Here is a 15,337-nt window from a genome sequence, read left to right on the forward strand (position 1 = left end):
CAAATAAGACACAAGAAAAAAGGATGTTACCACCTCTCCCTCTGCCTTCTCCGACAGGCTCTGTCTCTACAGGCACGTCCTACAGACTGGAAGACCATCCTTCAGTTAGAAGTATCTAGATGCTGCCTTGAAGGAATCTACTGACTTGGAGTAAAATGCAGCTCTTGTCCTGAAAGGACTTGATGGGAATACCTCATTTCCTAAGCCCTACCTCTACTAAATGATTGGTGCTTAGAGTATAGAAATTCAGCAGAAAATAAACTCCCTTGCTTTCCAACTAGTCCTCAGAGATCAGAGGGGCTGGATGCGGCTAGGTTTATTTTCTGATTATAACCTATTCAGCACTGTAAGTCTGGCTGCATTCAGTGAGGTCTCAGATGCACAACATGGGTTACACTCTATGTCTGGTCTCATTCATGACCACACAATAACAAATAGTGCAGTTTATTGGAGCAACAGGCAATGTAACAGATTCTTTTCAGATTGCCAGTGATAAATGCACTAGACCTACATAATCTGAGAGTACAGCACTATGTACAAATGTTCCCAGGTATGCTCTGGTGCAGGTAGAAATCTTACCAGAGATGTCCCTGCTTTAGGGAGGAGAGAGGAACAAGCCCATCAACTTGTCTGCATGATGGTCACATTCTCATCCTCTGCCATGAAGGATTTCAAATACTTTTGGGAGAAGTGAATGTGAGACTGTAGTCAAGAATCCTGGTACTGTTATCATGAACAGTGGGGTGGGGCAGCCACTTTATATATAAAAGAGGGATATGGAGAGTTACAGAGAGAGAGACTACAAAGGCTGTGGGTCACACCCAGGGGTGGAACAAGCATCACTCCCTCTTCTATCTGGCCAATTGCAGAGTTAAGGTAAGATTAATGATAACCCATCACTGGGCCATCATGCCCACTGTAATCCCTCCAGCATATATCTCATGGCATACCTTGAGAAATCCCCTTCCCACATATGCCACAGGGTGTCTCATGCTGCAGGCCTCATTCCTCCAACTCGCTACTCATTGTAGCCCAGCTTTGGTTTTGTTTTGCTCTATTTTAAAGACCATTGGAAAAGCTGTACAATAATTTTCCTTTAAAGGGCTAAGACGAATCAAGACCAGAACTTACTAAACCTAAGAGAAGAGCAAACTCTGTGACATGAGTTTTTCATAGCAAAATAACTAAGAACTCAAAGAACATCCCTATGCCCCATTACTTTGAAGCAGATTAAGACAAGTCCTATCAGTCATTTACAACATACAACCTTGCAAATGCTTGTTGTAATTCACCATCTACATGAAGAAGGGGCCTATTTAATTTTTCAACAGAAGCATGGGCAATAATCTGCCCAGAACTGAAACTTCAATGAGTTAAAATAGACCAACTCTTTCTCACAGAACATTTACACAAGAGAGAAACAGGATTGCTCCTATCCAGCAGGCAGTCATCAGGGAACTCATCTACAATGTTTAAAACTGCCTCCTCTGCATCCCTTTTGAACCTGCATTTCCCAGGTCTCAATCACTACTTTACTACCTGGCTGTACAATGGCATACAATGCTTTAAGGTGGCTTCTTTTCAACTTCAGGTGGTAAGGCAGATGGGGGAGAAAAAGAACAAGAGTAATTTGAGGAAAAAAGGATATAATTAAAGTTAAAATTAATCTGCAAAAGCTATCAGATCCTGAACAAATGACACACATTGAAAAGCATGATACAATTTAGGAAACAGTATTTAATTAAAAAAACCAAGTACCAAATGCCTCTGGAAGTGAACATCAATGCCAACACTGTTTTTGCTACACAATTTAAAAAGAGTTTCAAGTCTTGTTTTGCAAGCATCCTATAGTAATTTCATATTCTGTCTTCCACTGATCTTAAAAAGACTGCTACAAGCTGAAATATCAGCAAAAATGTTTTGCAATTTTTGTAAAAGTCTGTTTCACAAAATTCAGAGTCAAGAGATACCAATTTACTATTTGTTAACATATTTTAGCTGAAGTTTGTAATTAACTCAATGGAAATTAAGAGTTATGAAGTGAAATTTCTCCAGTACCACAAATCTAGGTTTTCATACAGATTACACGTGGTACGCACAGAGCAAAGCCACTCTTATTTAAGGCCAAAAAGAGGAAAGCACACTGTTCAGAATGCAGACTTCCTTTTGCACTGGTTCTTATAGTCCCAGATATGCCCCAAGAGCTCCACCCTCAGGGAGCTGCAGAAAAAGACATTTTGGAAGACTGGTCCCTTGGGCACTCAGCTTCAAGGTCAGAGTACAAAATTTATTTTGAAACAGCTACCATGTTGATATAAATACTTTATCTAATATTCCACACACAAAGTTATTAAATTATCAGGAATTATCAGGAAAAACTGACCGTTCTCTAAACATGCTTTGTAATTGTATGCAAAAATATGAAATGGCTGTTTTCCACAGTTTATGCCCGAAAGCGTAAAAATAGTTAGGTTAACTTATAACCTAAACTTCAAGAAATTGAGTTAAGAAATGTATGATGACACTACTATCATATTACCATCACTGACATTCTGAATCTTCTTTGTAAGATATGAAACCAAACTATTTACAAGAACTGTTTCTTTTCTCAGCCCCTTCAGCAAAGTAAAATGTAGCACCAAAAAGCTCCAGTAAATTATCTGATCTTTCTTTAGTCTCCCCTTCCTCATTTTTTGTGATACTCAGAGCACTACTTTCAAATCTGCTTCAGCTACTCAGGTTTGCATTTCTAACACAGCCATACTATGTTTTACTTCTAACAACAGACATATATCTAACTTTGAGACACTTGATTCTGCCACACACAGTAGTGAACAGTTACTCAGATCGAAAAGTCGTATTTTGTACTAATATTGCATATAAAATGCAGATAAAAACATGAACTGAAAAATTATTTTAGGAAGGGAAATAAAATTCTTTGGTGAGCATAGAGACAATACATGGAATCTGTTTCTTTGCATTAAAATCTTGTCGAGTTGAACAGGACTCATACTCTGCCACTCTGCGATTTACACGAGTTAAAATCTGCATGAGTTCAAGTTTCCTTGCGTGTTCCTTCAGCATTTTACACAGTGACTGAATAAACCAAGAGCCTTCAGCTGAATTCCTCCAGGAGTAATAGCCTGTGGAAGAGAGCAACGTCAAAGTGATCAGATGGAGCAGCCTTTGATACAGGACAGATCAGCAATTAGGGGAACATTGCATTGTTTCCAATAGTAATCAGTGTTTTAAAATAAAAACTCAAAACCACCAACCAGCAAGATTTAGATTTTATAATCTCCACAAATTCCAACTCAAAATTTTTTTCTAATCCCATCATCTTCTATAACCTAAGAAAACCTTAAGTATGAAGAAAATCAAAAGGCAGGAAAACTACCTTCTGCTGCAGCAAGCGTAGTCATTAATAACTATTTTTCATGGAGTACACAAATACAAAGGAGAGGTGACAGTACAGATGGAAAATGGGTTTCAGTGTCACTAGCTTCAGGAATACGTGCAGAATTAAAGACTGAACCTACTTCTGCTAAGTGGAAATGTAAAGCACTTATGAAGGGCACTGCCACTACCAATTTTGCTTAAGGATGCAATGCAAATACAGTTGGATAGACAAATAATATGATGGTGTTTATCATCCACTTCTGCATATCTGATTGTTTGGTTCTCTGAGAATATCTTTTCGTCTTGCTGTACATTATTTGCACAACTCCAATTAACTAAATTTCCAGCAGATGAACATTCGAGGGTTTGCTAGTGAGAAGGATATACTCAGGGTTTGGTAGGGGTTTTGTAGGAACTGAGAATAGCCTCAGAACCACCTCAAAAAGAAATCAAATCAAGGTAAAACATGTGACTGAGGGAAGTAAATATATATTTTCATGAAAGAGTGTATTGGGTCTGGCTGAGCATTTTCCCACAGCAGCCCTCAGTGCTGTGCTTTGCATTGGTAGCTGGAAAGGTGTTGGTAACACCCAAGTGCTTCGGCCACTGCCGAGCAGTGCTGCCTCTCCAACATTCCCCCTGCCAAGGGGCTGGGAGGGGGCAAGATCCTGTGAAGGGACACAGCTAGGACAGCTGACCCAAACTGACCAAAGGGACATTCCATACAAGTGAAGTCACCCACTGACTAGGTCCAACTCCAAACTTTAATTTGTAGCGTGAGTGCAGGCGGACATGGACAGTCTCTCACCTGGAGCTGTAGAATAGGCATACAGGAAGTCTGCTTCTACAGGTATTTTCTGACACACTGCTTCTTCTGATCCACTGTCTGTCTGGATACCAGAATCTAATTCTGTCCCTCTACAAGCCTATTTGGTGGAAGGAAGAATGGAAAATAATATTAAAATTAAAAAATAAAGGCAGTGATCTTTATAAAAATACTGATATTTTGTGTTTTAAAAATAATAATATATCATGATTAAAAACCATACGTCATGATTAAAAACCCGCAAAAATAAGAAGACTTTATATGTCACATTTCCATTAGACAGACTCAGAAGAAAAGCAGTAACATTTATTTAAATCAGCTACATAGCTTGGGTAAGACAGATATTAATTCAAAAGTGCACTCAGAAACTCATTAAATATTGCCTAAGATTTCATTTAATACATAGAATTAGTGCAATATCAGCTATTATAAATACTGCCTACCTAACAGGGAAAATGGTGCCACTTTAGACCTGAAGAGAATGTTACTTTGAGAGCAACTGCATTCAAATCCTTTAGAAAGGATTAACTTTTTGCACTAATAATTAGTGGGAAATGGTATTTTTTTTTTTAACTATCTGGCTGATTTGATGATCATTGTTCAGCTGTACATCACCTGAATGAAGAAGAGCTTGGGTTTTCCTGCTAAACTTCTGCATCTGTCACCCCTGAAAAGGCTTGTTAGTGCTTTCAGTTCAAGAGGCCCATCTGTACCATAGATCAATCCTTCGTCGCCATGGCTTAGCAACACGCAAACAAAACTGCTTCGCTTGCTGTGATCTTCTTCAGAAACTTGAAAGCAAAAAGAGAATTATCTTAACTTCCCATATTCCCTCAAAATTTTGAACATGTGATCCTTCCTATGTCACAGAAGTCTTTAAGAACTAATTCACATGTTTAGAAACCTGCAGTTTTCACTTCTGAACAGAAGCTCCCTGCCTACTTTACTTCAGGAGGTTGGGCACAGGACACCCCAAATTAAGGGCCAACCCTACCCATTGCAAGACATGGTCACACAGCTAGGTCAGGAATACTGTAAGGAGACAAAAAGGGTACTCCCACAGTGTCTCAAAGTCTGAATGACACACCTCATTCATGCAATAATGGCCAGTCTTGTGATCTGGGACTGGACTGATGGAACATCCTGAGTTTTGGGAAAGAATGGAGAAGTCCTACCTCTCTTTCCACTTGGGGATGCCTCGACTACTTGGATTATATGGGAACTAAATGTAGCACGGCAGTTGCTGCTGCTTCTGCAGGGACCTAGGTACTAGCAGTACACTTCTCTCTTGCTCACTTTTTACCTGTAGTGAGGTCTGGAAAGATTTTTGAATCCTCTTGATTTTGTACTTACAGTTATTTAAGCTTGATATAAAGTGTTTGTAGATCTATACTTTTTTTTTCCCTCCATCTTGTGGTATACAAATAGCACAGAATTTAAATTCTCCAATGTCTTTTGTTGCCTGACATTGTGGGAAATGTACTTGAGGACCAAGATGATTTTTTCAAATTTATGAAAAGACAAACAAGGTTTAAAAAAAATGATCCAAAAGAAACTATGAGTGGTAACTCAGAAAGATGTAAAAGTTTGTAGATGAAAAATGAAAACAGTCCCTAAATCTGAAGTCTTACTGTTTAGTGCTTACCAAACCACTAAATTCCTGTTCTGGAATAAATTAACTGTTTCAACTTCACTCAAGTGATGTACACTGAGGCATCTCTACAATTTATGGACAAGCACTGCATTTAGAAGAGTCACATTTTCAGCTACTGTCAACAGACCAGCTGCAACAATACTAATAAATTAACCATACCTGGGAACACTTTCTGGCATAAACACTTTCATTAAAAAAAAAAAAAAAACAAACAAACCAACAAAAAAACCCAACAAAAACCGAACACAAAAACCAAGACCAGAATTGCTGCAGGCTAACTGCTGCTGGGAATAATCACTGGAATACTTTTACTGTCTGAGTGTGACCTGGAACAGTCTGGAAGAGCACTAGTGAGCATGAGTCACAGTCATGGCAGAGAACCTTCCATGACTTGACTAGAATGGCCTGTGTTCCAGGGCTACTGATACCTCCAGGCACCATTTAATGTAAGGGTCTAAATGTAGCCAAGTCCAAACAAAGCAGGACTAACACAGTAGTATAAAGCTCTCACTTGAGAGAAGGGTGTTTTATTTCACAAGATAAACAACATGTGAGTTGTTTAACCAAAAGAAAATTCAGTCCATGCACCTGCAGTTCTGGTCCCTCAATCAGAACCCCTCTTTGGGCCACACCACTAATCATTTAGCACAGAACCCCTCTACCCAATCTAGCAGTTTTCTTTGCAACTCACAGAGCTTCAGTGATCCCAGGGTCAGAATACAAATCAGTCTGCATTTAAGTTTCAGCCTTTTTTCCAGCCTTCTTTAGAAGATGAGAAAGGATATGGAGACAACAGTCATGACACAAAACATGAAGAGACAGCAAAGATGAATAAACATAGAAACTGTGATGTACATGTCATCCTTAGCAATAAATCACCAGAAGGTGTGAAACATCTAAAAGAACCCAGAAACAAGTGAGGGCTAGAGATGTATTTGGAAACAATGGTTGACCTAACGCACACACTGAACATGCAGTAACTTACCATTTTTCAACAGCTTAAAAATGTCCCCACATGAAAGATCATTGTTTATCTTTATTTTATATCCCAGCTTCATAAAAACTTCTCTGACACTTGCAGCATCTGCATCTGTCCCCGAACGAGGTAGCATCCCTATACATAAGGGAAATGTGTTATTTTTTTATATTATATAGATGGCATGGCCTGATTGAGCCAAATTCTCTTCTCGGTTATACCTGTATCTATCTGAAATATTCCATTATTCCAGATTCACTCTAACAGAGAAAACATTGCACTGTTACATGTGCACACCATCTCCCATCCTCTGCACCTGTATTGTAGATTTATCTATATCTTATTTTTATATCTACTTATCTATTTAAGGACATAAGAAAAATTCCATTTACAAAATAGAAATTATGACTAAAAAGTAAGACAGACTTGTACTGCTGATCAATTTTCCTCCTCCTCACCGCTATACCCTAATGTGGTCCCTCTATGGATATTTGGAAGAATGGACTGAAATGAATCACACCCATGACTTAATTTTAGAGTGCAATCGAAACTGGTCTGCATATTTAATTTTCAAGAGTAACACACTAATTTATCTAAATTAAGGAAAAAAGTCAAAAACTTGAAAGCGGTACCAGTATGTCTGTGGAAGTTCTTATTGTTTATTATTATACATTCCCCCATCTCTGGATAATCCATTCTGTAACTGTAGTCTGGCAGAATTCCAGAGTCCATAGACTTGCTAGCAGGTAGGTTCTTTCTGTATAGAAACCAGACAAAATTTAGGTGTTAATTTCTGATCTCTTTTTTCAAAATAATGACAATAATAGGCTATTCTAGCAAGCCCAATGAAAGTGCTAAGTTTGCATTTGTAGTAACCTTCTGTGGAACTTGGAACAAGCTTAAAATTAAAAGAATCAAGGAAGAACTGTGTTTAAAATTATAATGCTTCTGCACAGGAGAATATGAAAACTTAGTTTAAGGATGCCAATTACTGTATCAACAAAAACTCAGTTGGGTTTTTTTACTATCATCTTTTGAAATCTATGTACCTGGAGGAAAGGTTAGCTCTGAGAAAGCAAATCTGTTCTGAATTCTAACCAAAAGTCATTATCATTGAATTTTCACAAGAAAACATTCAAAACCTAAAAAGATGTGGCAGATGTGTGCTCCTTTTCTGCTTAAGCAATAGCCACCAGCATGATGGCTATATCTGGATGAAGCTGGACTTTGGGGAGATAGCTAACACAATAGCTAAGAGCCATAAGTCTTCTCCAACATCTAAGGACTAGCTGAGCATGCACCATCCCAAAATACAGCTCATATGCAAGTATGACTGTAAGTCATTTATCTTACTCCACATGCAGCAGGCTACCCACCAGGATCTCCTCTCCAGAAGGGATACCTCTCTAGGTTTCTCCTTGAGGCTGAGACATGCCTCACCACAACAGCTTCTAGATAAGTAATTGATAGCATGTTAAAGCTGCAAATCTTAGCTACGTGATAAAAAGGATTGATTGTGCACATATAATCCTTTAGACGTAAACCGTTGACCAAGTCCAGGACTAAGTCTTAATCCAGCTGCACCCAGACTTCACTCTGAGAAGGAGTTTAAAAGTCCTTTGTCCTTTCTGAACATAAGGTCTCAACAGGAGGGTCTCCCCAACAGTTTTATCTGACCCTGTCCTCTATGCTGTAAATAATCAAGTGTACCTTGCCATGGAATCTTGTTAAACCACTGCTGTACCTACTACTGAAGGTTGTTAAATCACTGTTTTATATCAATAAACCTATTTCTACTTCTTCTCTCTTACAAGTGAAGTGCATCCATTCCATCCACAACAAAAGACCAAGACTCTACATGCAGCTGTAAATCTGCACACCAATTAATGAGCACAACAACCCCCCCCACCACTCATGACTCTGCAACAGCTGTCAATTTTCTCAGTCCACAGATGCTGAAGCTGGTATGAATTTTCTCACTTAAGCACATGTGCAGTGTAAGTTGTTACAACACTGGGGCCTGCAATCATACTACATTTTACAAATAAAAGGTCCATAATGCTCTTAAAACCTAATTTTTCATTGAAATATTAAAAAGAGTCAAATTAAGTTCCTAGAGAGAGCATAATCTGATGACAGTGCTAGACCAGTGTAACAACTAGCTGGCAGGACTGCGTCTCCTCTCTTCCACTCCCTAAGCTCCTCTTGCACTCCTGCTTCCACACACACAGCTCTACAGCAGGTCAGCTCAAGCAGCTGAGCTGTCTTCTACAGGCTCAGGTCAGCTCTAGGAGCACTGCATAGAAAGATGTGAACATTTATCCTAGGGTGAGACACAGATGTCTCTTCTTGAGAAGAGCTAAGCACTTGATAGTACTGTTAAGCTAAGCCTAGCTGCACCTTAAAGTGTTTTGCTTTTTAGTTCCTTGTACATTCATGCAGCCTGCTCTGTCCCACACTGTATATTTTCAAAGTCAGTACAACTCTAAGAGTTGTTTATGATTATTACAATTTACGATAATTGAAACTTTTCCATTGAGCATAATTTCTTTTATGGCTCTTACCTTCCATTACAGCCCAAGATTCCTCAAGACTTAAATTGAAGACTTAAACCAAAAGCACTTGACTTACCCTTTAAAACCTGGAATAGATTTTGCATCTGCCAGATCTTCCCCCAGATGTGGTCCATCTCCTATGTCTGTCATCATTGCTTTCAATTATCAGCTTGAAAACGCAAGAAAATAGAAGCATTATGACAGTTCACAGAATAACTTTAGCCTAATACATTAGTAGGCAAAAAAACCCCAAAAGGTATCTCTGAGTAATCCCTACACATTTCATATTTGAAAGAAGAACATGAAATGTTTTTCTAAAAGTACTCTGGGAAAAAGTCTGCAGATCCCTGTGACCAAATCATTGAAAACACCTACAAAAAGCAAGATAAGACATAAAAATTGATAATAATCTTTAAAATATTGCAAGGTCCCCACATGCATCAGAAATTGAGAACCAAAATCAAGCAATACAAGATATTAGATATGTGCAAAGACTAACATAGATCAGAAATTGGATCATAGTAGTTTGAGAAATGAGTCATTTCTCTACATTCCATTTCAAATGAAAATATCACTGCATCCCATTTCAACTGGTGTATGTGAAGGTGTAGATACAAAAATGCTGCTAGCGAGGATTTTCTTGCTATTTTCTAAGTCCATGAGAGACTTTTCTCTCTCACAGAAGAGGTAGCAGAGTTATGTAAACAACCAAGCCACTTGCAACCTTGAAAAGTCTTGTTTATGGTATAGTAGGAAAATATTTTGACAATGGCTGTTTTAGGATTTTAGCCAATCACCCCCAAGGGGTGGCTGATCCTTTGTCCAATTAGACTGTGAAGAAAAAAGTCTATAAAAGGGTTTGTAAAATAATTAAATAAATCAATCTTGCTGCACAATTCCTGCCTGTTGGATCTTCTCTCCTCCTCCTCCCTATGGCTGCGGGACACGGTGATATACCCTAGGGGCCAGGCCTGCGGTAATATGAAGGCAAATACAATAGTAGTAAAATAAAACCACAATAAGGTAACTTTAAACAGTTGATGAAATGAACCCTATGCTGTGGGTTATTTACTTTTATGAGAGCACAGGACAATAAATTATAATGGGTACCAAATCAGAAATCAATTTAAAATCATCAAACCTCCCCCATGGTTACTTAGTGCATAATCATGGAACATACTACCAAAAGTTACCTTAAACTCAAGTTTCAGAAAACAATTATGCATCACAAATTTAAATTGCCAGATAAGACAAAGTAATAAATACTTAGAAGTGCTGAGACCTCAATAAACAAACAAGGCATTACAAGGCAAGAATTTTGCAAAAACTTACTTTAGCAGATACATTTATTGTAAATAAGAAGGTGTAAGTAACCAGAGCAAGTAGCAAGATTTGCTGGACAGATATGATGAAGATTCTTATTCAAGGCTTAGGTTCTTTAGGGCAAACTATATTTGCCATCTTACATCATGATATTATATTAAGTCCCAACTTCATATCTATACTCTTGTTAGTATAACACAAACACCCATTTTCGTGGCAACGATTACTGATGCATCAGAAGCACTAATTTGGTTATATATAACCTTCTTTCTTAACTTGTTTCTAGGAAGACATTACATTTTTAGTGACTTCAAAAGATCTTCAACGTTACTCTGAATACTATTTCAGAGCACTGATGTAATTAAATCTTCTTCTTCACCAAATTATTCCACACTTGCAACTGTATTATGTAATGCAGCAAACAGGAAATTTCCTGAAAATATATTTTCGTAAAGTAGTAAATAAGCTTGGTATTTTAGAAATAAAACGTTTAAAATACATTCTATCATTATGTTTTAGAAATTTACTTTAAAGACAGTATAATGTGGCAGGAACTAAATCTACAATGCTGAACTCAACTGCCTAGCACCTTGATCTGGATTCATTCACCCTAACTTCAAAGTCTAATTCATTAAAAGTACCCTATGGGAAGAAAAAGGCAAGCAGCTCCAAAGGGCAATTCAAATGCCTATGACCTGTGGCATGACAGTGATCCAACCCTATGCTGTATGGCAGGGAACATTAGCATTGCCAAAAAGTCTAGTCTACAGTGACAACTGGTGTGTGCACCCAGCTCTAACTGAAGAGCAGAGCTTCTGGTCCCCAGGAACTGGAAAGGATGGCTTTCATTGACAAGAATGCTGTAAGTTCTCCTGCTCCAGCACAGCCCAGTTTCCAGGAGTTTCTGACTTTTTCAACCATCCCTACTGCAATCATCCTTGGCTTTGGTTCTCAGCTTTCCTGAGCTCTCAGCCTGAGCAAAATTTGTAGGAAAACATCCAAGGAGACCAACCCACCATTCTGATGCAACTCATACTGCTCTTGCTCCTGGAGAAGAACTTTGTGCAAGAGCACAACCCAAACCCTTCAGTGTGGCTGGGATTAATAAGAGAGACAGGGAAATGGTTTACTTCCTTCATTTGTTCTTTGTCTGACAACAGTAATAAACAGCCACACCATATAAAAAAAGCACAGCATCATGTGCCAACTCTATTATCAAAACCAGCTAGCAGGTGTACTGAGAGCAGTGTAACTGTGTCAGCACAGAAATCAACTTCTGCTAAAATCCCCGGTGTTTATCCCAGCTGTTTGGCACTATGAAGTTCTGCAGCGCCAGTGCTGAAGTACATGAAGGAGAGAGTGTAAACTAGTAAATATGTGCCTACATGACCTGTGGCCAGCTCCCAACAGCTACTTGGAGAAAGACTCAGCCAAAGTACAGGGAAAGATAACACTCTCTGGCCAACAGATGAGCCCCTGGAATCATGAGGGAGGGTAAGTGACTCATTAGGCTGTCTTGGGTTCACATCAGGTGTGCTCCAACCAAACTGCTGAACAGCAGCAGACTTAACTAAGCAAACTGCAGACCCAACTGGCTGTGAGCACTGAACGCTTCTTACAACATAAATGTTCAAGCAGGATGCAAACACTAAGAGAGATCTTCAACATTTAAGCGACCTTAAATTAAGACTTATCTCCTTGACCCTTCTGCAACCTTACAATGTAAAGCTCTAAAACCGCTGTCCGTGATCCAGCGCCAAAGAAACAATGAAATTGGAAGAAACCCGCAATTACAACAAACTATAGTACTTTCTTCCTGAAAAATGTAAAGCACAACTTGTAATACCATATCATAAAAATATTTCTTACTAAGGCCTCTGCAGGCCTAGTTCACAGCCTACAGTTTCAATTGTTTAATGAAGTGTTAGAGCTTACTGCACTCTACTTCATCACAATTGGATCTTGTCTGAGAGACTTTGCAGAAGTAATAGGGATTGTCTAGAAAAACTGGTTATAACACGTTAACTATTTGAAATTTGCATGCTTGATCTTCAGAACAGAATCTGTAACTCACTTTTAATATCCATCAATTCCTGAGCACCCTCAGGCACCAAGTCACCTGCACTTTAAAGAACAAAATACACCCACAAAGAGATCTCTCTTTTGTTGCTAGGCACTCAAATGGGCGTTTGAACCAGCAGGGTATTTTATGCTCTAAAGCACCGGTCAGGGTAACAGCAGTGCTCTCCGGAGGATGGTGCTGATTCTAACAGGCTACTAAGAATTGCCTCATCTGGCTTTAGGTAATGCAGTGATGCCATGCATTTCCCTGTGGAGGATGATCTCATCCTGGTGGGGGGAGGTGCGGAGGGGAAGAAATCACGACAGTGCTTTAAAAATGTATTAAAAATTTTTATTCTGCTCTTTGATATTATTTTCTCTGAAAGCTTAGGTAAGACAAGCTTTCAACTATAAGGAAATATAAAAAAGTCCATGAAAAGAGCAACATAATTTTTATAATCTAGCAAAACATATTCTGCAGATTTTAGCAAGCTTATTTTATAACACTTTATCTGAAAAAATACAATTAAAAAAAAAAGAGAGACAACAAATATAAAGATGGTACTACAATGGTCTTTACATATACTAAGTAGTAAGAAATAAAGTGGCTTGAAAAGGCCCAAAGCTATGCTCTGCAAGCCACCAGAAAATGACCAATGTCTCTCTGTACACCAATACGAGCAAAAATATTTTTCCCCTACATAAATGCAGTTGTTCCAATGCTTTTCTTTTGACAGGAAAATAAATAAAACAACATTTTACTCCATTCCAGCCTGGATTCACTTATTCTACCTAGACCTAATGAAAATAAGTTCACAGCATCATGTGTCACCACTGCCGTAAGAACCACCAGGTTCCTTTTTAAAGCAATATTTATTTGAAATGACAACCAACAAGAGAAACGAATGGTATAGTGATAAAAATAATACCAAAGCTTCTCAGACAGGGGAGAAAGCAAATAACTAGTCTTTAGTTACCAACTGGATCCTGAAATATGCAAACCACAGAAGACAACACATGTTCAGTATATATCTGCTGCTACAAAGCAAAGACTGTAGCACTACTAAAACACATGTTCAAAACTGACATCAGTATTGTAAAACATCTCTTTCAAGATTAGAAAAGGGCAGTATTCCATCTCACATGACTGCAAGAGAAAATGTCACGCATTCAAAGAAGGTATTTTTTGTACATGAACATATACACGACATAACATGATACTAATGCAGACATGCAAATTAAAAATTTTCCACCCTACAATGTATAATGCTAAACAATAATTATCTGACTAATAATGTAAGGAAAATATAGAAGCTGACAATACGAAAAAACATTTTAAATATACCATTAAATTTTCTGTGCGACACTATCCCCCTACTAAATACTGCTACCACCGAGGGAAGCAGGCCCATACATGTGACAGCTCTTCACATTACTTCTGGTCTTGATGTAGTTGTTGGAAAGCCCTGACACTGAGTCAGCATTCTGATCTTCCAAAAGCAAACAGACTTTTAGGTACTCAGCATGAAGCTGTAAAATCATCTGAAATTACTCCGAGTGTAGATGGCACCCTTGCTTATTAATTCAGCTGTACCTATTAACCCCACCACCACCGCTATAAGCAACAGCCATATCTAGTTCCTTAATACTAAGGACATGATGTGTTAGTTTGAAACCTACCACCTGACAAGCAGCTACCTAAAGGAGGGAACTATGAGTTAGAGGGTAAAAGACTACAGATGGCCAGCTCTATCCCTCAGCCCAGCAGGAAAGAAAGAGGACACAATACACCTCGGGCAGCGCCTTTTACATGCTCTCAGAAGTTAGTCACAGTGGCTGCCAGGACCCCAAGCATGGTTTTCGTCGGTACAGACGAGGTTTAACACCCTTTGTTTTGGAAGGTCCGAATACAGATTCTGACCCCGTGTTTCCGGTTAGTTAATGGTCTACCGAGGGGATACCAGAGAGCAGCTTAGAATTAAAGCGCCTTTCCCCCCCCTCCCCCCGTTTCGGCAGCTTCTCCACAAAAACAGGCTGAAAGGGACCAAACTAGCTACCTTAAGCTTCTGGAAGACTAATACCTGGGGCTCCGCGCTCTGCCCCCGGGCAGGGGGTAGCGGCGGGCTCTGGGATGGCACCGCGGGCGCTTCCTCCCGCCTGGCCCGCGGGTCATCCGCCCGCACCACCGACCGACCGAGCGCCGGGCCTGCGTGGCCGGGAGCCCCGAAGGCAGCCGGGGGAGAGGCGCTCTCAGCCGGGCCCGCCCTGGGCGAAACGCGGCTCCCCTCCTGCTCCCCGCAGCCGACATCCTCCGGGAGAGATGCGGCCGGCCAGGCGGACCTAGAGAGCCACAGCCTCGTCCAACCCCACCCCCGGCTTTGTTCGGCCCCGCCGCTGCGGCGCCCACATCCCGGCGCACTCGCATCCTGACTCCGCCACCACCCACCAGCTCCGCCGCCTGCTCGCCCCGCCGACGCTGCGCTCCGACCTCGCTTGGCTGTGCGCTGCTCGGCGCGGAAAAAGCTCGTCGCTGCCCGGCCCGC

General features: G+C 39.9%; 1 protein-coding gene across 1 annotated transcript; it reads right to left on the reverse strand.

The window, feature by feature from the left end:
* Window positions 1-1,717: 1,717 nt before the first annotated feature.
* CASP3 (caspase 3) lies at window positions 1,718-15,328 on the reverse strand. The gene is made up of 7 exons (XM_042014891.1): window positions 15,241-15,328; window positions 9,487-9,579; window positions 7,488-7,612; window positions 6,865-6,993; window positions 4,841-5,016; window positions 4,208-4,325; window positions 1,718-3,143 (listed from the first exon to the last, which is right to left on the reverse strand). The coding sequence occupies exons 2-7, from the start codon at window positions 9,561-9,563 to the stop codon at window positions 2,917-2,919; spliced, it is 852 nt and encodes a 283-aa protein (XP_041870825.1). The 5' UTR covers window positions 9,564-9,579; window positions 15,241-15,328; the 3' UTR covers window positions 1,718-2,916.
* Between the last annotated feature and the right edge of the window lie 9 nt (window positions 15,329-15,337).

Source organism: Corvus kubaryi, unplaced genomic scaffold (assembly GCF_017639235.1).
Source record: "Corvus kubaryi isolate FWS band 111438036 unplaced genomic scaffold, C.kubaryi_AGA036_p1.0 split3-131, whole genome shotgun sequence".
NCBI classification, from domain to species: Eukaryota; Metazoa; Chordata; class Aves; order Passeriformes; family Corvidae; genus Corvus; species Corvus kubaryi.

Bases quoted from the DNA above. Each gene is read 5' to 3' on its own strand.
- CASP3 (XM_042014891.1), bottom strand. From the start codon at position 9,563: ATGATGACAGACATAGGAGATGGACCACATCTGGGGGAAGATCTGGCA. The intron at 5,017-6,864 runs GTAAGTTACTGC...TTTGCTTTCAAG, and splicing joins TTTTAAGCTGTTGAAAAATG to TTTCTGAAGAAGATCACAGC. The intron at 3,144-4,207 runs GTGAGAGACTGT...TCTCTTCCACAG, and splicing joins TGCCTATTCTACAGCTCCAG to GCTATTACTCCTGGAGGAAT.